At 39.7% G+C, this 22749-nt stretch overlaps 1 protein-coding gene and 1 non-coding gene across 2 annotated transcripts; one reads left to right on the plus strand and one right to left on the minus strand.

Annotated features, from left to right (window-relative positions):
* The first annotated feature begins 114 nt into the window (after positions 1-114).
* On the plus strand, positions 115-9027 carry DNTTIP2 (deoxynucleotidyltransferase terminal interacting protein 2). Its single transcript, XM_059821828.1, has 7 exons — positions 115-257; positions 1273-3023; positions 4553-4688; positions 5384-5479; positions 5861-6025; positions 7190-7299; positions 8779-9027. Exons 1-7 carry the CDS (start codon positions 153-155, stop codon positions 8870-8872), a joined length of 2457 nt encoding a protein of 818 aa, XP_059677811.1. The 5' UTR covers positions 115-152; the 3' UTR covers positions 8873-9027.
* Positions 9028-13905: 4878 nt separating this feature from the next.
* TRNAR-UCU (transfer RNA arginine (anticodon UCU)) lies at positions 13906-13990 on the minus strand. The gene is given in 2 exon segments: positions 13906-13941; positions 13954-13990. It is a non-coding gene; the product is annotated as a tRNA-Arg (tRNA).
* Positions 13991-22749: the final 8759 nt, after the last annotated feature.

Below are 22749 nucleotides of genomic sequence, written 5' to 3' on the forward strand. Positions count from 1 at the left end.
TAACCTGGCGTTAACCGGCAGCCGCTCCCTCCCCTCCCCTCCCCTCCCGCGCGGGGCGGGGTGGAGGCGGCTGCGCCCCCGCCCCCTGCCCTGCCCGGCCCAGCGCCGCCGGAAGGGCGGGCGGAAGGGGCGGGCACGGCGCGGCCGACAAGATGGTGGCCACCAGGCGGGTGGCGGCGCGGCGCAGGGAGGCGGGGGCGCGGGCCGGAGGAGGCAGCGGCAGCCCCTCTGGGCCCCAGCCCGCCGACGAGCCAGAGGTGAGGGGGCTCGGGAGCGCGGGCAGTCGGACGCCACCCGCCGTGCGGGGCTGCGGCAGCCATCTTCCTCCACGCACGCGGTCTCGACATGAGGGCCCCGGTGTCCGCAGCGGGCGGGCGGTGGAGCCCACTGGCTCCGTGGGGCTCGGTGGAGGCGGATGCGAGGCCCGGGCTGGCGGCAGCGAGCGGCGGCGGGGCGGGGGCAGCAGTGTGCCCGCGTGCCGCCCCGCCGGTGCCGCAGCGGCGCCCTGCCGCAGCCGGCCCAGCCCCCCTGTCGGGACTGGCAGCCGTTGTGGGTTGTTAAACTACTGAACGTTGCGAGTTAAAGGTTAGGGTGGCTTTTTTTTTTTTTTTTTTCTTTTTGCACCGCGGTTATTCTGGCGTTCCTCTGTGTTTTTTCCACTAGAGGTGCTAACACTTGCGTAAATACCGATCGTTTAGGTAGCATGGTTTACGTTGATCCAACATGGTCCTGTGTTTTGGGAGTATCCTGCGGTTGCGGAGCGTTTTTTCTTTCCAAAATTTTGAATTGCCTTCCAGGTGACTTGCAGATGATACCTAGCGTTGCAGTTGTGAGGCTAGTCTGTTCCTAAAACTCCTGAAGTTGTTATGGAGAGACCATTTTGGGGCACAGTCTGCCAGTTGCTAGGCTTCAGTGCTTTATGGTTGAGCAAATCGTTGCATGTTTCTGAACATTGGTTCTGGATTTGCTGCCCATGACAGCTTGCCAGAACTTTTTAGAATTAGAAGATTTCTTAATGTGTTTGTTTATATTTCTTAACGGATGTGCATGTTTCTTCTCTCTTCTGCCTCGATCAAAAGACAGTAGACAAACAGATAAGCAAGGGATGGTTTGTTAACACTTCCACATAGATAGAGCTACACAGAGACATGTAATACGTTGTCAGCTTGAGTAGATTTGTTTAAAAAGATTGTTAGTGATCGGTATCACGTCCTTTTTATAGGGTTATTTTATCTATCGATAGCATGCTTTTTTTTCTTACTCCTTTTCTAGATGACGTCGGCTGAAATTAGTACTCCTGTGTCTATGAGGATGACTAGAAGAAGAACTAAATCAATTTGTAAGCCAGAGGTAATTCAGGAATCTCAGTTTGAAGAGGTGGAACATGCAGAAACAAAGTCAGATGTCAGTGATAGCTTAGAGAGGCAAATTACTAGAAATGAGAACACAACTGTTCGTTCAGCGCAATCAGCTGCTGAACCACAAGCTGATGGGGACGTGTCAGAAGCAGAATCAAACTGTTCTGCTGTGTCTGGTTTTCAGACACCTTTGTTTGTAAGAGTAACAAGAAGACGACAAATTGTAGTTCCTTATCAACCAGATTCTCCTGACAAAAAAAGACACGACAAGACAGCTTTCCTAAATAAGTTAAGCACGACTGTGGATGAAGATGATACCTCTGAAGCTGAGTCTTGTTCCTTTGCTGTTTCTGGTGTCCAGATGCCTAATGTTACCAGAACTACAAGAAGCAGGCAGAGCAAAAGGAAATTGCAGCCAGATAGAGTTCATGAAGGCCAGAGTGACGATATTTCTGATGCAGAGTTATGCTGCTTAAGTTCACATGCGGAACCATCCATCATTACCAAACGAATTACTAGGAGCATGCAAATGAAATCACGAGCAGAAAATACCAAGCAGACTGAGCAAGTAAACAGAATTGTTTCGGAAGATGAGAATTTAATTGAGGACACCGTTAAATCTGAGCCAGTAATAATTTCTGATTCTAGACCACCTGCAGAACTTGTCTCTGACACAGAACATGCTTCCTCTGTCACTGAGGATAATAAAGAACCCAGTTCACCTAAAAGCAAATGTTCTTCCAAATCTGCCAGTAGAACCCAGAGTGAAGATGTGAAAGAAGAGGTTTTGAATGATGTGACACCCACCAGTCTTACAAAAATGAAGCTAAGTGACACTGAATTGCCTGGAAAAAAACCAGTACAAAATACACAGTCTGTTGGGGTAGATGATTCAGAGGAAGCATGTGGCCAAATACAAGAAGACAGTAAAATACTTGTGAGGGAGGGGAAATCAGAGCGTATGGATCTATCTTTGTCTTATTGCATGAGTCCCAAACAAGTTTTAGAATCCCGAGAGCAAATAACACCAAATGAAAGTAAAAGAAATTCAGAATGCAACATAGCAGATGCTGAGGCAGGTGCACAGCAGTCTTTCACCCATGCTGATAAATTAAGAAAGGGTAAGCAAGCTAGTGCAACGAGCAGCCCACAAAAGGACATAGATGTTGCACGAAGAACTGATAGCGCTGGTAGATGCAGGATGCTTGAAGGCGGTGTGGACAGTAGTGAAGACCAAACAGGAGAATATGCTGAGTCTGTATCCCCCAGCAGCAAAAGATCAAGCAGTGGAAATGATTCTGTTGCATTGTTGCTGAGCAAAGATGAAAGTGATGAATCTGAAAATAGTGATGTTGAGGATGTAGATACAGGTGAAGAGAATGTGTGTTACAAAGAGGCAGATGAGATGACTCCTTACCCCAACAAATCTTCAAAAAAGAGTTCACTGCATGCTGAAGGGCTTTTTGTAATTGATACTGAGCCTGGCATGAGTTCCAGCCAAAAGTATTACCTAGATCAGGTAGACCAGGATAGCGATGCTGAAAGTAAGCACGAAAGAAGTGAAAAAGGTGAAGAATCCTCAGATCTGGAAGAGGCTGAAGAGGAATTCATAGATGAAGATGAGAAAGATGAAGATGATGATTTGTTGAAAAATAAGATTGACGTGTAAGTATCTTCTTGGGAATAACTAAAGAATCTGCATTGCATTCAAGCATGTGCATAAGATATATACATTAAGTGCTAAATGACGTGGAATAAATGAGGGAGTAGTCTCATCACGTAAGTCATATTGATGCGGAAAGCGGGGTTGCACAGATTATAAAATACCAATATAGTCCATAAATTCAGAGTTTGGCGCTTTTTGGTTTTATATACAGCAGAACAGAACTCTGAAATATTTAGGCATCTGGAGGCCTTGTACATGTTTGGCTTAAAAAACAGAATGTGAAACTGGGTTAAACTGGTCAGGCTGACTTAATTGCTTATTCAGGTCACAGTTTTCTTAATTGTTGATTTACTTATTTTTTTAGTTTGAATTTAAATAACAAAAAGTCCAGTAAATCTTTACACGTTGTCCAATTAGATCATGCTTTTTAATCCTAAACAGTCACATATACTTTTATGTTTTCGGTTCTTGTTGTGGTGTGGGATGGTGACATTTCAAGTGAAATAAGCTCAGCATAGAATCATAGAATACTTTAGGTTGGATGGGACCTCTTGAGCTCTTGTAGTCTAACTGATGCTAAAATCCCTTTATATGCTTCATATGTTTAAAGCGTAATACTCTGTTTAGGTTGGATAAATAAGTCTTAATCTTCTAAAACCCTTCAGGTAGGCCAGAAGTCTTACAAAAACTTAGCCAAACATTCAGTGTAAAGACATTGTAGAAGATTAGTCACAGTTTAATAGAAAGTTTTAAAGGGCTTATATTAATAAGCGTTCAAGCTACAATAAATATCTGTTGTACCTCTATAGATACTGCTATATTTTTCCATAATACTGTATAGCTTTAAAGCATTATTGTAATCAAAAACCTCCTTTTGAGTCAGTCATAGTACACTGTTTGCAGATACATTCCTTTGGCTGCCTGAATGAAGTAATGACAAAACATGAAACACACTAGCTTTGGTATGTTTAGTAACCTTATTCCTAGTAGTTATACAGACAAGGACTTAAACTTTGTACAACGAATTCTAGCTTCTTTGTACTTTTCATACTTTTCACTAAGAGCTGACAATATTTTTACCACCCATAAGCTTGTGCTTTTATGGTTGTTTTTTTTTCTCTTTAGCTAGCAAGCTTCTCAATGTATAGGAGGAGGATGCTGGTCATGAGTTCTTTTGGCAAGGTTAAGCGAATTCGGAATCCAATTTCATAGAAGATAGTAATATCTAAGATAAGAGTACAGCATTAGAGTTAATATGAAAGATTTGTAGAAGTGATTCCACAGGTATTGTTCTTTTGTAAACTCTCACTTCATATAATGACCTGATTTTTTTTTTCCCCCCCTTCATCTTCTGTCACCTCTAAATTATGTATTTCTTCTAGATACCGAGACTTAAAATCATTGCGGAACTGACCTAAGTGGGAAGAATAAGAAAAATATTTTTTCTGTTTATCTTTCTCAGAGGACAGTAGAAGGTTTAGCTGCATGCTTGTTACAATATTCTAATCATTAACTATTTCTCTTCTAGTTTACATCTTTCCAGCAGCATAGACCCTGGTTTGAATATCAAGAAGCTTGGAGGTTTATATATTAGTTTTGATGCAAAAAACCAGAAGCCTAGATCAAGTGTAATTAAGCAACTGAAGGAGAAAAAGAAGGACCAGGTAATGTCTTTACAATTCTGTAGTTACCTGTGACTACAGTAATACAAAGATGTTAATCGAGTAAGGTTGGTTTACTTGTTTTTAAAAAGTATTCTGTTTTACAGTTTGCTGAGAGCTTGCTTTTTTTTTTTGGCTAAAGATTGACGTTTGGTTTTAATGCAAGAATTTAAATATACGTGATACTTCAGAAACTGAAAAGCAGTGCAAATACCAGTGTTATCTTGTAAAATAAAACAAAGTTGATTATGCCTGCAGTTTTGCCTAATGGTACATGAGCTGAAGGTCTGCTAACAAGATATTTAGTCCATAGCAAGAATGAATTTCAGTAAATAAAGGTCTGTACTCTCCCTAATACAGAATTAGCAGTTTTATTTCAAAAGCACCTTTTGAGATAAAAGGAATGTGTTATTTTCATTGAGACTGTTTTCTTAGGCTCATCCATGATAGCTCTCTTTATTCTAGAGCATTTGCTATCTTGCTTCTTCCAGAGCTAGCCAACTGCTTTCTGTTGTTGGCCAGGGTTCTCTTTTAAAGAGCCCTACTACTTTCGTTGTGGATAGAAGAAGCTCAAGTATTGTCTTACAATGCTTGCTTAGATTCTGCATGATTCCTTTAGTAGGTTCTGTAAATGCAGTAAAGCAGTAGAATTTGTATCGGTGAGATGACTGTCTAATGTTAAAAAAAAATTCTTACAGCTCTTGCAGAAGAGTATAATAACTCCAGATTTTGAAAAAAAGGAGTGTGTCCCACCCTTCAGGGAATCGCTTCACCAGCTAAAGAAACAGCGCAGGGTAAGTGAAGAGCTGATAATGCCTCAAATAACAAAAACAAGCTTTGATAGAAAGCCCCATGCTGGAACTGTGTGCTTATGCAAGACTTACTGGAAGTGGAGTGATGAACTGCAATTTAGTGTCTTCCTTGAGCCATCCTGAGAAAACCCATTCTTCTAGTCACCAGGACAGTGAAGTGAAAGATAATGTGCTCAGATAGTACAAATCTGTCATTAATACAGTGCTGATGACCTTCTTATAATAAGGGTCATAAAATATGCTTCTTAAAGGTACAGGGTTATGTTCTAAATGCTTTATCCATCTTTTGGAGGGGAGAGTTCCCTGCTCTAGCCTGTCCTAATTGCTGAATGCAAATTTATTATTCTTGATATTGCATCCTAGGCAGAGCGAGAGAAAACAACAGGTGACGGTTGGTTTGGTATGAAAGCCCCAGAAATCACAAGTGAACTGAAAAATGATCTTAAAGTTTTGAAGATGAGAGCTTCGTTGGACCCTAAGCATTTTTATAAGAAGAATGATAGAGATGGTCTACCCAAATACTTCCAGGTAAGGAAGCAGCAGAAGGTGGCATTGTACTGCTGAAGTTTTGAACAGCTATTCTTATTCCCTGCCTATTTTGTAGGTAGCCTCTATGTTGATTTAATGTCATAGCTTAATTATTAAAGTATTTTGATTACTTGGCTGCAGTTTACAACTGCTTAACTCTGTATTACATATGTGTATATGGTGGGGTTTTTTAATTTCAGCTGATCTCATAGAACTGAACAAATATCTGACTTAACCCATATTCTGAACCCTCAGTGGACTAGATTTTCACTGCTTTTTTAAAGTATTAGCCTTTTTAAACAAGTGTATAGAAAGTAATTAGCATTTATTTTCTTACTAGCTAATACAGTTTGAATGGAGACAGCTAGCTTTGTGATCAGCTAGAATTTCTGCTGCTGTAACTCTCAGCTTTGAAGTGGTTTGCATAAAGAAAATAATTACTGCAGAAACTATAGAAACAGGCTTCCATCTACTTCTGCCTGTTTGAATAGTTAGCATGCTTGAGGAAATTGTTTTCATTTCTCAAAATATTACCACTTCACTCTAAAGGGTGGGTCTTGTATGTTTTGACATTTCTGGGCATAGAAAAACTTAGACGGAAGTGTTCCACATAATGAGATCTGCACAAGTCTGTTTTCACTATGTGAAACATCTACTCTATGTATCTCCACTACTACCCTGAGTCATCAGAACTGGCTAATGTGCTGGTTGGAAAAACATGTGATGCATACCAGGATGAAGCCCTTGTATTAGAGCTGGATTAACTGCTGTGTAGGCATCTAGCAAAACCACCACAATGACAGAGACAGGAAAGAGTTAAGATTGTCATAAGGGTTTCCTTTCCCTCCTTGGGAAAACATTTAAAAGTTAAGAACTGGATTTTTTTTTCATGAATACAAGTGTTGATGCAGCAGTCCAGTGTTGAAAACTGTACAGTCTTAAAGTTCAGGCCCTCCTCTGTGCACTAAACAATTTGACAAAAAGTGACTCTGCATACAAAACATTGGTTAATTCTTTTGATATTTTGCACTTTCTTACAATACCATTCTGACCTTCTCTGTAGGTGTCTTTACATTTGTCGCTGAGGATTTAAAAAAAAGGGGGGGGGGCAAAATAATCAACATCTTGCTGTACAGTAAGAATGTTTTCATTTCTGTTTTCTAGGTTGGAACTGTGGTTGATTCTCCCATAGACTTTTACCATAGTCGAATCCCTAAGAAACAAAGGAAGAGAACAATTGTTGAAGAGCTGCTTGCGGATTCAGAGTTTAGAAGGTAAAAAACACTTTTGTAATTCCAATATCCTATGTAAGAGAGGGGTATTTTTAACTATATAACTTCTTTGTGGTTTTTATTCAGCTTATATGTTTTTTTTTATACTTCAAAGAAAACTTTTTAGTCTGTTTTAGCACTTCAGCAGCACTGCCATTGAGAAGATCTAAGAGACTGGGGATAATTAGACTGAGACAGCATATTTTTTATCTTCATAAAAGAGTTTTATCCAACTCGCGTCATCGCTATTGGCAGCTACTCTTAAAATAACATCAGTGTTGAAGAAATAACATAACAGCCCTATTGTGGTTCACTTCTAAAATAAGTGTCTGCACAGGCTTACACCAAAAACCAAGGGCTCTGAATGAGTAATTTTTGCGTATGCATGCACTTCTTTTTGTTGTTTAAAGACTGAATAATTTTTCTTGTCATAATTGATAGAAGAGTGCTGACTGTAATTCTGTGAAAGTTGATGTGATTTCATTTCAGTCATGTCAGTCTGCCACCTATCATAGGAGTCAAAATTGCACTAGAAGTCTTACTTGAAGAATATGATTGGATTAATGTCTGTCTAACCTACAGTTTTTGGAGTAGATCCCTTAGTTGATCTATTTTAATATTATTTATTGCCATGATGTTAATCTGCACTTCTTTTTTCACATAATGACGTGTTTTCTTGGAAGTAGTACATGATTTGGGATTATAACATTAATGTTGTCAGGTTTGTAAATTAATTAATAATGTTGGGAAGGCAAGTTAGTGTAGCTATTTCTTAACTAGTTTTCTGGCTTGACCTGATTTATAAGGTTATTTATTAGAAACTATTTTTAAAAATTAATGTCTTTGAAATTTGATCAGTTAATTTACATTGTGGCTAATTAAGGGCTTTAACTAGATACTTTAGCATTAGTGCAGATATTTGTCAGGTTTCAGTGTCACAATTAAAAGCCTCAATACTGCTCAGTGTGCAGTGATCCGTTGTGGTAATTGGTACAGGTACATAAGAATATGTATTAAAGGACTTAGCAACTCATATTCAGGAAGTATATCCTGTTCATTGTTCAGTGTTATCTCATCTCCAGTCTTGAGTAGAGTAAGGTTGATTATCTTGAGTATAAAAATGGGTATAATTTGTCCATAGTATTGTCAAAATTGATGAGTCTTCCCGCTGTGAGCAGTAACAGTGTTTTAGCAAACTGTCCAAAATGTGATAGCATACACAATGAACCATACCCTGATTATGCCAAAATTTAATGATTCTTCAGTCAAATTTACTTCCAGAACAAATTTACCTGCATTTATCATTAATCCAAGTGTTGATTTCCCTTTACTTATGCATAAGTGTATAAAATTAAAGAAATTTGACTCTGAAAACATCAGAGAACTCAGTCTGGCAAATTACATATGTAGAGTACTTTCCATGTTATCTTTTCCTGAATTTTGGTTTTTGGTGCTTAAAAGCAAATTATCTATTTTGTTCAGATATAATAAAAAGAAGTATCAGGAGATCATGAGTGAAAAAGCAGCTTTTGCAGCAGGGAAGAGGAATCGGAAGAAGAAGAAATTTCACAATTAAGACTTGAAGAAAAATAACAAGCTGGAACAACTTATTTGTTATAAAACTTTTTACAGAATGCTTTGGTTGTGGTGTTTTTTTCTTTAAGATTGCAGGTCGTGTGCAAATTGAGGTTTAGGGAATTTTCTACAGTGAGAATTTGGTAGGGAGCATTATCAAATTATCAGTTATCTAAATTTAAATTCATTTAGATTTAAAAATTAATTTTTATTTAAATGTTTATATAAAAAGATAATTATATGAAAGCATATTGTTAAATCTGAGCACAAAATCCAACTTCATGGATTGTGGTCTTTTCAGGCTTCAGTCTTCATATCAATGAATTGGTAAATTCAGTTTAAAGTTATGTGTGTGATTCACTTTGGCACCCGTTATGTGCCAGAACAAATTTTTCCATGACTTGTCAGAGGTGCTGCTGGCCAATTCTGTAATAGAAGGTATTGAGAAATAGTTTGGTTGTGAAAAGCTTATTTCAGCACTGGCCATAATAGGATTGAGAATGTTCTGGAATTAGCATATGCACATATACATTCATATATATACACATGCACACATATACATATATATACACACATACATGTAATATAAATTACGTATAATTTATAAATAAATATAAACAAGTAATAAATAAGATATATGTTACATGTTTAATAGATATGCGAATAAGTCATTATATAAAAATTTTATCATTCAGTCATCTGTTGCTTTTATTAATTGTAAAAATTTTGGTAATTGTCTAATGATGTTTCTGAAAATAACTTGACAGTGGGGTCCATTATCTAGGGTGTAGTGTGCAGATTGTGGTCTGGTAGCTGACTTGGAATAGTTCTTCAGGTAAATTAATAGAGCGAGTTTGGAAGGCCTCTGCTACCATTATAGAACGAGCAATGGCACCAGCTCAGTTCTCCTTCAGTGGCAGTTCATGACCTGTGATTGTCAGAACTGTGGTAGTGTTTGGTTGTTTTTTAATGACCTGGTTATTATATTGGTGTTACAATTAGTGTAACTCAGTTACGGCCCTTAGGTATGAGAAAAGACGGATAATAAAAGAAATAAACCTGACACTACATTGTCTTAGGTGGTTTGGGTGAGAAAGATTTAGAGGTGATTATCAGAGGACCAGTGGTGTTGATTGTTTTCTTATTATACAAACACTGAATTTTAAAGGTTGCAGATCTTGAAACAAGTATGCTCTTGACTAATGTTTAAGCATGAAATTTTCTACTACTGAGAATGAAAAGTAGTTGTTTTTTTAAGGATTAGCTATTTGTGCTGGAAATAACTAAAATTAAATGAGCATCGTAGTTTATATTGATCACCAGCTGAAGCTTGAAAGAGATTTTCCCCTGATCCTTTGGGTTTTTTTATATTCTGAAGTTCACCATAATGTTTTGCTACCAGAGACAGATGGGGATGTAGATTCCTTAAAAAGTCTTCATGCCTGGAGATGAATGGTACGCAAAGTAAAGTGAACTCATTGAGAAGTATCAAACCACATACAAGTAGAACCATCAGTCCCCAAGTCTCAGCTAACATGCAGATGCTATTCTGATACAATTGTATGTATGCTTATACCTCGATTCTCTGTAAGTGATAAAAAAGCCAATAAAACCAACTATGGTGTCTTGTTCTCTGGATGAGACGTTAATACTGAACACTGAGAAAACAAGGCACCACAGTAGTTGTCATTCTCTTGCATCCTGGGATGTTCAAGTGCAACTTTGGAAAAGCAATGTACAACTCTGAAAGACCTTAAATGAGAAATGCAAGTTTCAGTGTTACACAGCAAGCAACAACTCAATGTCTGTTGCTCAGGCTGCTCAACAGCTAGTTACAGAAGTTACTTCATGTACAACACAGCTAGTGAGGGATTTGTTTTCTGTTCTGTATCCTTTCCCTTCCTTTTATTTTTCTAATGGCTTCTGTTCTGCCACACACTGTGCCCAGCAGTTCTTCTGTGTGAACAAGAGGTGAGATGTCCTGGACAATGTTCGCTGGGCTGCAGGGTAGTGCTTGTGGGTTGTGGTTGCTGGCTTGCCAGTCAGCTATTGCCTGAGCTTGTGCTTCAGCCTCTTTTAGTTAAGGCACTAATTAAGTGTACCTTTTCTTCTCCACTAATTTTCATAAAAGCACAGGCAGGTACTATTTTGGACTCCACCTTTCAATTAAATTGACGTAAGGTTTAAATTGCTGGCAAGAGAGTAAAAAAAAAAAATGCACCATGTGATTGCATGTTTATCAGATCATCAGATTTCTCTGAAAATACTCAAATACATAAAAAAAATTATTTGTGAAGCACTAGCATCATTTGAGAAACTTTGCTTATAAATGCAAGTAATATTTTCTTTTAATGGCTGTCAGAAATATTTGTGTTAATTTGTAATTTTGCCTTTATTGATGTAAACTATTATTAACACAAAGTTTCCCCGAGATTAAAGGGCAGTAGATACCATGTTGGGTTTTTTATATATGCACCTATTGTTGCTTTGGATGTCAGTGGAATGTTTTGTGTGGACAGTATTATATCCTTTCTCCTGTTTCTTTATGCTCCCCTTGGTTTTGCCAGTATTGCTTTTTCTTGCCCTTGGGGCAAAGACTATCCAATGGTTGTACAGCCCATTGAGTTCACAGTCCATCTCCTAGACGTCGCAATCAAAAGGCTATAATGAAAGGGGATTAGGCTGACAGTGGCCGAGGTGTTGCTGGTGTGGTGCCACTAGCAGGCATGGTTAGTTTAGGAACGGAAGTCAAATACTTCTTACTTTTCTCTGTCATGCTCTCATTGTACTTCTTCCTTTTTCCTTCTTTGGGGGTCTTTAATCTCTCCGCAATCAACTTAGTCTCCTTAAAACTGAAGGTATCTTCTTATAACTGCTATTTTCCATGTGATAAAACTATTTTTGATCTCTTAATTTTTAAAAAGTCCTGTCTTTATCAGAGGGGCCTACCTGGGTGAGTCTAGCTGAGATCTGCCATCCTGCCGTAAGGCAGGTTGGGACCATGAGAGCTTGTCCTGCCCAGCCTCCTGCTCAAAGCAGGCTCAGACCAGGTTGCTTAGGGCTTTATACAATCTGGTCTTGACAACCTTCAGGGGTGGAGATGGCGCATCTCTCGGAGCTCTACTGCTTGGCTGTCCTCGCTGCAAAAAAAGTTGTTCTTCATATCCAGTCATATAGAAGGATTATTACCGATTATTACACTGCCTCTTTGCTTTCACATTACTTTCTATTTTTAATTACTCCATAAATTTGTAGCAAGCAGCATCTGACCAATTTATATTGTTTGCTATAATTCTGGAATTTTTTCCTCCTAATTCTCTTAATGCATTCTGAAATACTACGAGTATGTTGTCTGTGCAACATTTTCCTCAAAACCCTCTTCATACAAGTATTTTGTGGAATTGTGTCCCTATGCTGTTCTGCCCGGGTTCATGTTAGAATCTGTTACAGAGCAGTATCGCAGGAGAGCTGTCCCCAGCTCTTAAGGAAGTGCCCTGCTCCTTGAACCTGCAATTTTCTCTATTTCTTCTGAACTGTAGCCCCTAATGAACTTGTGCATTTGTAGAGTATTGATGATGTAAATATTGCCTGCATCATTCAAATGTGTATGTAAAAGCCTTTGCCTTCAAATTTTTTTTCACTGGGAACTAAGCAAATTTTATGATGCTATCCTTAAATAAAGTAGAAAGGGAAATAGTATTTGGACTGAAATGCGTTGCTGGAGGTGGCTGAACAAGGAGGAACGCTTTGTTTTCTGTCATTTGATTTAGTTGCTTTTTATGGGGTTAATGTAGAGAGGTTTTGGTTTTGCTGTTTATCTGCAAATTCTGAGAAAGTTCGATGTTTCTGTAAAGGGCTGTTTGTATTTTATAGCTAGATGGCACTCAGTTAATGTTCCTGATGGTGTGTTTCATTTCAGTTATGTAGATTTTTCCTTTATTGCTTTTGAATAAACATTATCGTTTGAAAAAGAGGCTGTAGTCACACACGCAGGATTAAAAATAACTTATCAAAAAAGCACAAATTGATGAATCAGATTAATTTATGATTTATTCAATCCTGAGCAAAATCAAGGAGGCTTGTTTAGTGCTGCTACTGTTTTGTGGTTTACCACCCAATTTTTTTTATTTGATTGCTGTTCTTAAAATGGCTCTTTATCTGCTCTCTACGGGTATGTGTAGGTTAGGAAGAAAATACTAATGCAGGTGTTAAATGCTTCGGGTTTGTCTACTGCGTGTTGCGGGCTTGTTTTGTTGCTTGACGGTAACTTTAACCAGCAGTGCTTTGTGGACCCTCTCAGAAGCGCCCCCAGGGAAGACACAGCCGCACCGCCGGTGCAGTTACCTCCCCCGGGCTGCCCCGCAGGCCGAACGGCCGCAGGGGGCTGGTTTGCAGATCCTGGCAGATCTGCCGGGGTTGTTGCTGTCGCAGGGGTTTGCTTGGTGGCTTTTGTTTTGGATGTATTTTTAAAACACTTGTTGCGCGGGGAGCCGGCCGCTGTCTGTCGGACGTCTGTCTGTCGGACGGCTGCCCCCCTTCCCTGCGCCTGCCGGCCCCTGCCTGCGGGGGAGGGCTGCAGCGGCCGCGCGCGGACGGCGGGTGCTGGCCGCGCGCGGACGGCCGTCGTTGCCTGAGGGCAGACGGCGGGACGGGGAGGAGGAGAGCCCGTCTCCCGCTTGGAGGCAAACGCCCGCTCGCCGCGGCGTCCGTCCTCGGCCCTCCACCTTTCTCGCTGGCGGTGAAGCATCTTAATGTCGCCGGGGCCCGGCGGGGTTCTAGTGGAGACGGCTGCTCCACTCCCACGCTCGATGGAGGCTGGTGCCGTTGTCTCCGCCCGCTCCCAGCCTTCCCCATTCTCCGTCAGGTACGCCGGGAGGCGGGCCCGGAGAGCTTCGCTGACGGGAGCCGGCCGCCGGGAAGCGCCAGGTCGGTCGACGCGATTGCTCCAGCGGAGAGGTAAGAGACGGAAGAGGGGGGTAAAAAGATTTCAGCCAAAAGGGGAGGGGAAGGTGGGTGGGGAAAAAAGTAAAGACGCGACTCCGCCGGGACTCGAACCCGGAACCTTTGAATCCCTTCACCCTCTAGAAGTCCAATGCGCTATCCATTGCGCCACGGAGCCACCTGTTGGATTCTTTGCACACCGCCCATAGAGCCTGCGCGCGACGCTCCCCAGCCGGGCCCCTGCGCCCGCGGGGAGGGGCCCGGGCTGCGACGGGGCTGGAGGTGGGCTTCGGGTGAACCGCGTCTCACGCTTTAGCGGTGAATACTTTTTCTTTTTTCTGTTTTTTAACCAGTATGAATAGGTTTAGCCTTATAAGCCGCTGTATAACCGAGTCTCGAGGCAGCATCTACGTGCTGCGTGAGCCGGCTGCCGGGCGGGGCCCGCAGGTCACTGTTAAGCACTCGCCATAGGCTTACGTCGTTATTTCTTGTGAAATACTTTAAGTTCATCAGTAATCAATATAACGTACTTGCCATCATCCCACTTGGGCGTTTTCAATATTAATCCTTACGTTTGGGGGATTATACTTATATTCCACAATTGTCTTATCTTGGGGAACTGTTGCTTCAAACTTCCATAAATTTGCATAAGGAAGTCTTTATAGGATTGGGTCTTTCTACACAGATGAAGGTGATACATTGATGAATTAGATCAAATGATTTTGCTTCAAAAAATATGGATGTTTCTCATATTGCAATTATTTATAATGTGCTTTTAACAGCACTCCACTGCTGAAGTAAACATGAGCATTTCTGGCAAAAAAAACCCCAAACCCTTTCAGACATAGCATCAAGGATATGGAAACTACACAGGGTCAGTTCCAAAGTTATTTGGAACCAAGTTATTTTAACATTGGTGATTTCCAGCATGGTAGGTTTTTAGGGACAGTCTAAATAAACACAGGGGTTTTGTTTTTGTTTTTTAAACAATAGCATCTGAAGTAAAGTTGACCTAGAAAACTGTGGTTATGTTTAATGCGCATCCCATGCACTGCAGTGTTTTGCTGGCTTTCCAGTGCCACATGAGATAAAAAAAAATACTGCGTGGGAATCTGAAAGAAAAGACATAGGTGACTAGTAAAATCGTGTCTGTGCAATCTGTGCTAGGCACTGCAGCAACTTACTGTGAGTCGACAGGTAGAGAAATGGGATGTGGGAATCACACCTGGAAGCTGGTGACTGAGAATATTTTGGAGACCTTAAAAAAAACACCTTGTAAAGGAAAGAATGAAAAAGAAAAGAAATTAGGGCAATAATATTCTATTACGTGACAATATTTTCAATGTGGGTGAAAACATTACAGTATACTTGGCTCATTGGTCCACATCCTGTGAATGCCTGTTGTTAAATCTATTAAAGGGAGCAATGACTGAACTATATCTGATCTAAAATCACAGCAAAACCCTCAGTGGATTCAGTAAAACAAGATTTTACCTTAAAAGCTGTAATTATGGTCTGAAACAAGTCTTTGATGTTACTTTTTTAAAATCAAGAGTTGGCATATTAGATCCCAAAAGACAAGAGCATGAGGTTATTCTTTCTTTAACCCACCCCAAAAAGGAATTCTAAGCCCAGGCGAAGCCTATGGCTTTCTGCTGCTGGGGTGGCTCCCCGGCTGGGCGCAGGACTGCCAGCCAGGCACCAGGTCGCTGGAGGGCTCAGGAGGATGAGCTGGGGCCGGAGCAGGCAGGGCTGGAAGGAGATCTGCTCTGTAGGTTATACAATAAAACGGTTTTGTGAGAATCTCATGTTTCACTTCATAATTTAAAAGCACTGGTATCCATAGAAGTGGAGAAAAACGTGAAAATAAGTGCACCCTAAAATCTGAGGAACCAGGAAGCTAATCACATCGATGTAAAATAAGCTGATTGCATCAAGGGCTGAGATACTGAGTGTAATGAATAACCAAGGTGACTCAGGTAATGAAGGCACACTGGGTAGTACGCCCCATGATTCCCAGGAAGTCAGCTACTGCGCCTGTGGCCAGCAGTGAGCCAAAGATCATGAGCTGGCTGGTTATTAAATAGCTCCTGCAATGCTGCCCACAAACTGGGGGGGGGGGGGGTTACTGGAAGAGTTCAGTAGTTACAGCAAGTACCATATTGGAGGTACACCCCCCAAGCTAACAAACTCTTCTGGAGCCAGAGCAGTTGTAAACATAGACCAAGAATCACTAAGTTATACAAGATTCAGAGTAGGTCTGAGTGAATTTACAAGCTCTGGGTCCATATGGTCTTGCCACAACTGTTTTGTTACGGACAGAACTCTTCATAGTGTTCCTGGTAAAGGAATGCAAAATGTGGAAAGTTTGAGTCCTCAAGGCCCTGCACTGCATAAAAGAAACAGAACTTTGTTTTTAAGAATTGAATTGATCTTCAGAATAATAACCTTAAATTTATGTTTGTCCAACTCAAATAAACCATTCCTAAGTAACAAGTGGTTCTTGATTTCGTAAGAATAGCTGTAAACACCTTGTAGTTTGTGAATACCTGGGCACATGCATTGTGGGGTGAAGTGAGTCAGTACCTCACCAGTGTGATTTGGTAACAGGGTACCTTTGGACAGCACAGCACTAAATGACTGCCGATAGTGAAGAATCAGAGTTTGCTGTGAAAAGACTAGTTCTGAAGGTCTGTGAGTGAAGAATCCTGACACTCATATGATTGTTATTTCCTCTCATACTTTCATTTTGGTTAGTTGGTTTACACAGGTAGGTAAAGGCTGGCGCTTGGTTCCGTTTATGCAGGGGGACTGACTGGGGAAACATTTAGAAATTTTCCAGACATATTTCAAATTATTCAAATCAGTTTCCTTTTTTATTCTGTAAATGTAGTCCCAATGCAAAGTCCACCCTTTCCTTTTGGACAGCAGATGGAGCTGCTGCATGAGAAACAGGACACCTCTTGGTTCATGAACTAACAAAATTTGGTAAGTTAGGCAAAAACAACAGATCAGATTAACCTTTGCTGATGCCTGGACCTGGATCAGTCCTTTGGACTTTCCCTCTTCTGGGGCTGGCTGAAGTCCACTTCTGGCTTTCATCTTCACTCCTCTTCAACTCTGTGTTCTGTTTCAGGGAGTAGAAGTTTCTTGGAGTACAGTTGTGCTGGTTTTAGCCACTAGCACTTAGAAAATTTTTGCTAAACTCAGCTAGGTGCCATTTTGCCAATTTTAAATATGAGGAGGAACTGAGGTAGGAATACCTTGACACAAGACACCAAGTGCATCAATTGCAGGCCAAAAATAGCACCATCCTATAGGACTGTTCCATTGATTAAAAACAAATTCTAGAGATTAATTATGAAATAGAAGTGTTCTTCGAGAGACTTTTTACAACTTGTGTTTCAGCATTAACTTCTGTCATTATGAAAAAAAAGTGCTATGTACTGTGTATCCAATTAATTTTGGTAAGGTTTGAGCTTCAGTTAATTTATTAGAAAGTAAATTTCTAAATTTACAGAGCTTCCACACATGTTTGTTGGGAGTACCATCATTTTTCTCTATGAACCTTTAAATATACTTGTTGAGAGCAAGAGATCATAGAAGGCTACAGAGAAAGAGGTTGTCATGTACAGATTACCTAAATGGGACCCTTACACAATCTGTGCATTTCAGGTTCTTTTCTTTCTCTCCCTTGAAGTGGGGATTATTACAACCCTACATGAGGATAAATGCTTCATGTTGCAGATGCTTCTGCATCTCTGCCTTTTCCTCAGTGGGGTCTGTAATGGTTCAGACTGATGGTCAAAGGAACATTTTTAATAAATGCAGATTATTGCAGTCATGGTCAAGAGTGCTTTCTTCATATCACACAAGGATGAAAATCATGACTACAAGGTGCTTTTCATCCTTAATTCCCATTGACATCCTTTGTGATATTGCTATTGACTGTTTCACTGAAAATAACTGGAGCACTAGCACCTTGCAGGAGATCCTCAACACTTCCAGAAATCAATTTCAATAATGACACCTTTTTTTTTTTAATTTCTTTTTTTCTGGAGGATTGAAGTGGCAAATGCTTGACAAACATTTACTTGAGGAGTGCTCCCTTTTAGTGCTAAACCTATACAGAGTCATGTGGAATCTCTCCGAGCACTGCAACAGGACATTTGGAGAAGTCCCAGCTGGTGCCTCTTGACAAAAATAGAGTACATCTGACTTCCAGAGAGATGGAAGTCTTTTTCAAGACAATTTCAATGTTTTCTGTTGTTAATTGGATGTGGTTTTTCATCAGAGCGTATCAAATTTTGTTTCAGAAATGCATAAGATTTGTGTCAAACATCCTTCACAAATATCCAAAGTGATGCCTCCCTTTCACTATATAAAGCTATTCTTAAAAAGTCCCCTTTTTTGTTACTCTTAAAATCACATTTTGTGAGTATGTGTCATAATTCTATGCTTGTTTTCATAATTTTATGCTGCTTTTCCAGTGGAAATTTGCTTTGCAGAATTATTTCTTGCTTGGTTGATCGGCCTTTTCTACTTTGAAATTTTCTGTCCGTGTTCTATAGCTAAACACAGTGAAAATTAGCTACTACCATCTTTTCAGTGGTGCTATATAGTTCTGCATTTCACTCATCTTGTATTCCACTGCATTCCAGAAGCGTAACTTTTTGTGCATTTCTGTTGCTAAAGGAGAGCCTGTCTATATTATTCTGAAAAGACAGAGTTCTTTTCATTTCTATTAACATTTCAGGCTTGGTAATAAGCCCAAGTTTCTAATTTCTCAAACTGTTTCTCATGCAGCTCTTTTCAGTGTCCTTTTGTGTATTTTCCTCAAGTAGTATTCTGTGCAAAGTACTCATCTGTAATGCATTTTGAATGAATTTTCTTAACTACAACTACCCTCGATCTTTGGCCTCTCTGTGTTGGGATTTCTGTTTGTGTTGCAGATCTCCATTTCTGTTTCGCTTAATTCCACATCTCTCTCTCTCTTTTTTTTTTTTGTGAAATCCTAGATGTGTGAGTGTGATTTTATTCACCTTATTTTTCTATAAGCATTTGTTCTTCTTCATCTTAAGGTTATCTGTTTGGTATTATGAAATTTTATGTAGTCTCTTTTTCTGTTATTTGTAATTTTCAGAGCAAATGAAGTAATAAGCAACACCTATTTTTGTCTCAAGTTCGTCCTCAAATTTATGGGGAATACACCTCAGGTTACCTTAAGTGCCCAAGCAGTCTTAAAGACTACATCCTTGAGGTAATAATTATCAAAGACAAAGTTGACGATGCAAAGGTTTTTCTTGCCTACATTTTGAAATCTAGGTGTAACCATCTGGGCTTTTATTTTTTTAAATTAACATCAAGCCAACAAATATTTACACAGTTGAGTTGTTCCTGTTCCAGCTTTTCAGGTGACACTGTAGCTCAGCTCCTCCTATGCAGTTCAGAAGAAAAAGTATGTATCTGTGGTCTAGTGATTTAATCCTGAACTTCTGGATTCTTATTCTAGCCGTGCAACTACCATGCTGTGTGACTGTAGGCAGTCTGCTCCATTTTCCCTTCTGTAAAGTAGAGACAGTAGATGCTTTCTTATTCCATGTGTTGTTATGCAAGTCATTCATCTGCAAGGTAACTTTAAAATTTTGAGATGAAACTTCCTCTGGAAATGCCTTATTATTATGTACCTTATTGTGTTTGTCCCTTTCCATATATCAAACCTGAATGGAAAAAGATATCTAACAGAATCTACCCAGGTAGCTTAGCTGCTTTTTGACAAGTTTCCCATCTCCTTTGTACAGGTTTACTAAATGCTATCGGGTGATGGAGTTCTCCTGTTGCCTGTTTATTCAGTTGCTTCCTCAGCTCAGTTACTTGGTTCTTCATTCTAAACTTGAGGCACTGATAAAGATTATGCTGCCTCTGCCAGAGTTTACTTAGAAAACAAATAGGAGAAAACTGACATCAGGTATACAGATTTGGACTTCCAAAATAATCGAGAGGAGTGGGACATGTTTCTCTAGCATACACGCTAAGGTATGGTACTTTGAGATTATTAATATATAAAGTTTGCTCATAATCGAGTATGCAAATTAAAAGCATGAATTTGAATATGCAATTAAAAGATAATGAATCTGAAACAATCTTAAAAAATCCTTACCTTCTCCCGCAATGTTTAAATGCAGTATTTGCTTTCTCTCCTCACCCACGTGCTCTGAGAATGATGTGCACGTATTGAAGTGCAGTGTTTAAGCAGTGGTACAGTGCAGTCATCTGGTCCAGTGCAGATAACAGGAATGTTTTGCAAGTAAAAACACTGGGTTAACTTCTGCTTCCATTTGAATGATTCTGAATCTGAACTAACAAAACCAAGACAGTGGAGTTATTTCAAGGCTATATTGATGTTAGTGAGAGTATAATTTGGCCCGGAGTGCCTCGTTTTTTGTAATGGGCAGAGTTCGCACGATGCTTACTTTAACAGAGAAAATGTAGGTGATTTTTGCCAGCCTTTCCTTTGGAGATGTCCCTGGTTAATAAATCCAGGCTTTAAGTGTTGTCATTACCTTTCTTTCAGGGGAAAAGTGCTTTTAATCTGCACTGATAGGGACCTCCTCTGAATACGGATAGGAAGAGAAATGGCTGCAGACTCTTGTCTCTTTGATGAGGGATACTTTAATATGGGATTTATTGCTCTTTTTATATTTCCCAGAGTGTGGTACTAGTACTGTGTGGACTATTTTCCCTGACAGCTAGAAGTTATGGTGGGGTCAGATCATCACTGGGTAGTAAGTGTGTCCCTAAGGTTGGTTGTATATAGTCAGTGCCATTTCTGGAAAGAGCTTGCCAAGCATGTTCTAAAAGGATTAAAAGCTTTTGTTCTTGATTAAATTTTGCTTTTCACTCAGTTATGAATATGAGTGACTGACTCAGCATAACATGTGAATACTGACTCTGATCTAACTGCAGAAACAATGCTATTTAAAAATTGTGTGCTTTTGTCAGTCTTTTAATTACAAACATTACACAGGCTGGGCATCTAGCCCAGAATTATATATACGCTCTTCTTCTCCCTCCCACAACAAGGTTTTTCTAGATCTGTTTCAAATGTATGTCAATTTTACTGTATTGGAAATTTTCAGCAAAATTATCCCTCTGTGGATTTTTAGAACTAGCAAATGTGGATTGTATTTTAAAGGTTTATTTGTAAATTTGCTTTATCTACTTGAATATTCACTTAATGGAACTGTATCACAATTTATGAATTTTATTTTTGTAGCTAAAGTCAGTGTGCAATATGAGATAATGAACTGGGTGCCAGGAATTCTCAAATTCTAACCCTGTATTTGTCTTGGCCTTGCAGCATGGCTTGGCAAGCCGTTCACGTTATCTTGTAGGTTAAGTGAGGGTGATAGCCAACTCGCTCTTCTGCAGAATTTTAGCTCCATGATATTTCTATGGAATTGACTAACTCTTCAGTCAGTACCTGTAGCCTTCTAACTTTATGCTGACATTCTTCATCTTTCTCACGTTTTATTCCCACTTGGCAAGTGTGAAGGGAGTGTGACTGAGCACCTGACCCTGCACAGGCACAATTGTGCAGAGAAGATGCTCAGCAGCTCATGGTTCACACACACACACACAGTGGACAGGGAAGATGATGAAGCACCTGTACTACAAAGGAGTTATCTGTGGATACTCCAGCTCCTCGAACCAAAAGATGTGGCTAATGAGACATCACTACTGTCTTAGGCCTTTTGCATCCCTGCATGCTATCTGCCAAGTGGGAAACAAAGCTCATCCCATTTTACAGGAATTTTATAGAAACTTCAGATTTACTTTTTTGAAAATGAGCATTCTCTTTTATACAGGTAGAAATCTGAAATTATTTGTATAGTAAGCAGTCAGAGAAGGGTTCAGATTTTTTTTCTGATATAATTGATACTAGAGTGTAGATCAGAGATGCACAGGAGTAGATTGAATCTTGTGTCACAGGGGCAAACAGAGACCCTGGAGGTTATGCATAGGCTAGATATGGACGAGATGAATGGTATGAAGCAGAAGTGGGTCTGTGGTCAGTGTAATGATGGGGATGGTATTTCAATGAAAAGGAATAGTATACATTTTTGATACTTTGGAATTAAGGTAAATGGGATCAAAGGAGTTCCAGATTAACAAGTGGGTGATGTGCACCATATGGGTTAATTCTGAAATATAATTTTCAAATTTTATAAATTATTATCCACAACACTGTCAGAAATTCTTGTTTAGAATTTACAATTGTATTACAGCTAGCTATTTTCTCCATGGATTAGGAAAAATTTTCACATATTGGGTGAAATGTGTTCACTATATTATATGCATTTTTCAAAAATAACATTTTTAATGTCCTTTTTTTTTGAAAGATAACTGCAGATTATTTGCTATGTGGGCTATTGGTAATGATAGGCAGATGGGGAAGCTGTAATTCTGATCCTGTTTGGGTTGCAGTCTGCTGTAAATTCTTCTCTGATTAAAATGGGAGGAAATTAACAGAATTAAATTAAAGGCTGCCAGCCAAATGCTTAGTTCTAGTTGTTGCCATGACTTGAATATAAAGAACACAAGCAGCTCTTCATGTGAAAAGGGCATGTCTGTCTGTCTTTCCTTTATTTCCAAAAGAATTGATTATGAAATCTTGTTATGTGAATATATATTTTTATGAGTAAATAATGTGTCTTGTCAATTTTCTATCACATCTCCAGTTTGTAGAGCCAAGAGGTGTGCAATGATTAAATATTCTGTGACAATGGCTTTTATCGCACTAAAGAGTATGTATATTAAATGTAAAAACCCCAAAAGAAGAGTGAAATCCAAACAGATTACAACACATACCACCCTCACCTCCCCCGAAACCCTCAGCTTTCCTCTTTAGTCTATGTGGGAAGTATTAAGAAAAAG

The sequence above is a fragment of the Gavia stellata genome, chromosome 10 (genome assembly GCF_030936135.1).
Source record: "Gavia stellata isolate bGavSte3 chromosome 10, bGavSte3.hap2, whole genome shotgun sequence".
Classification (NCBI taxonomy): domain Eukaryota; kingdom Metazoa; phylum Chordata; class Aves; order Gaviiformes; family Gaviidae; genus Gavia; species Gavia stellata.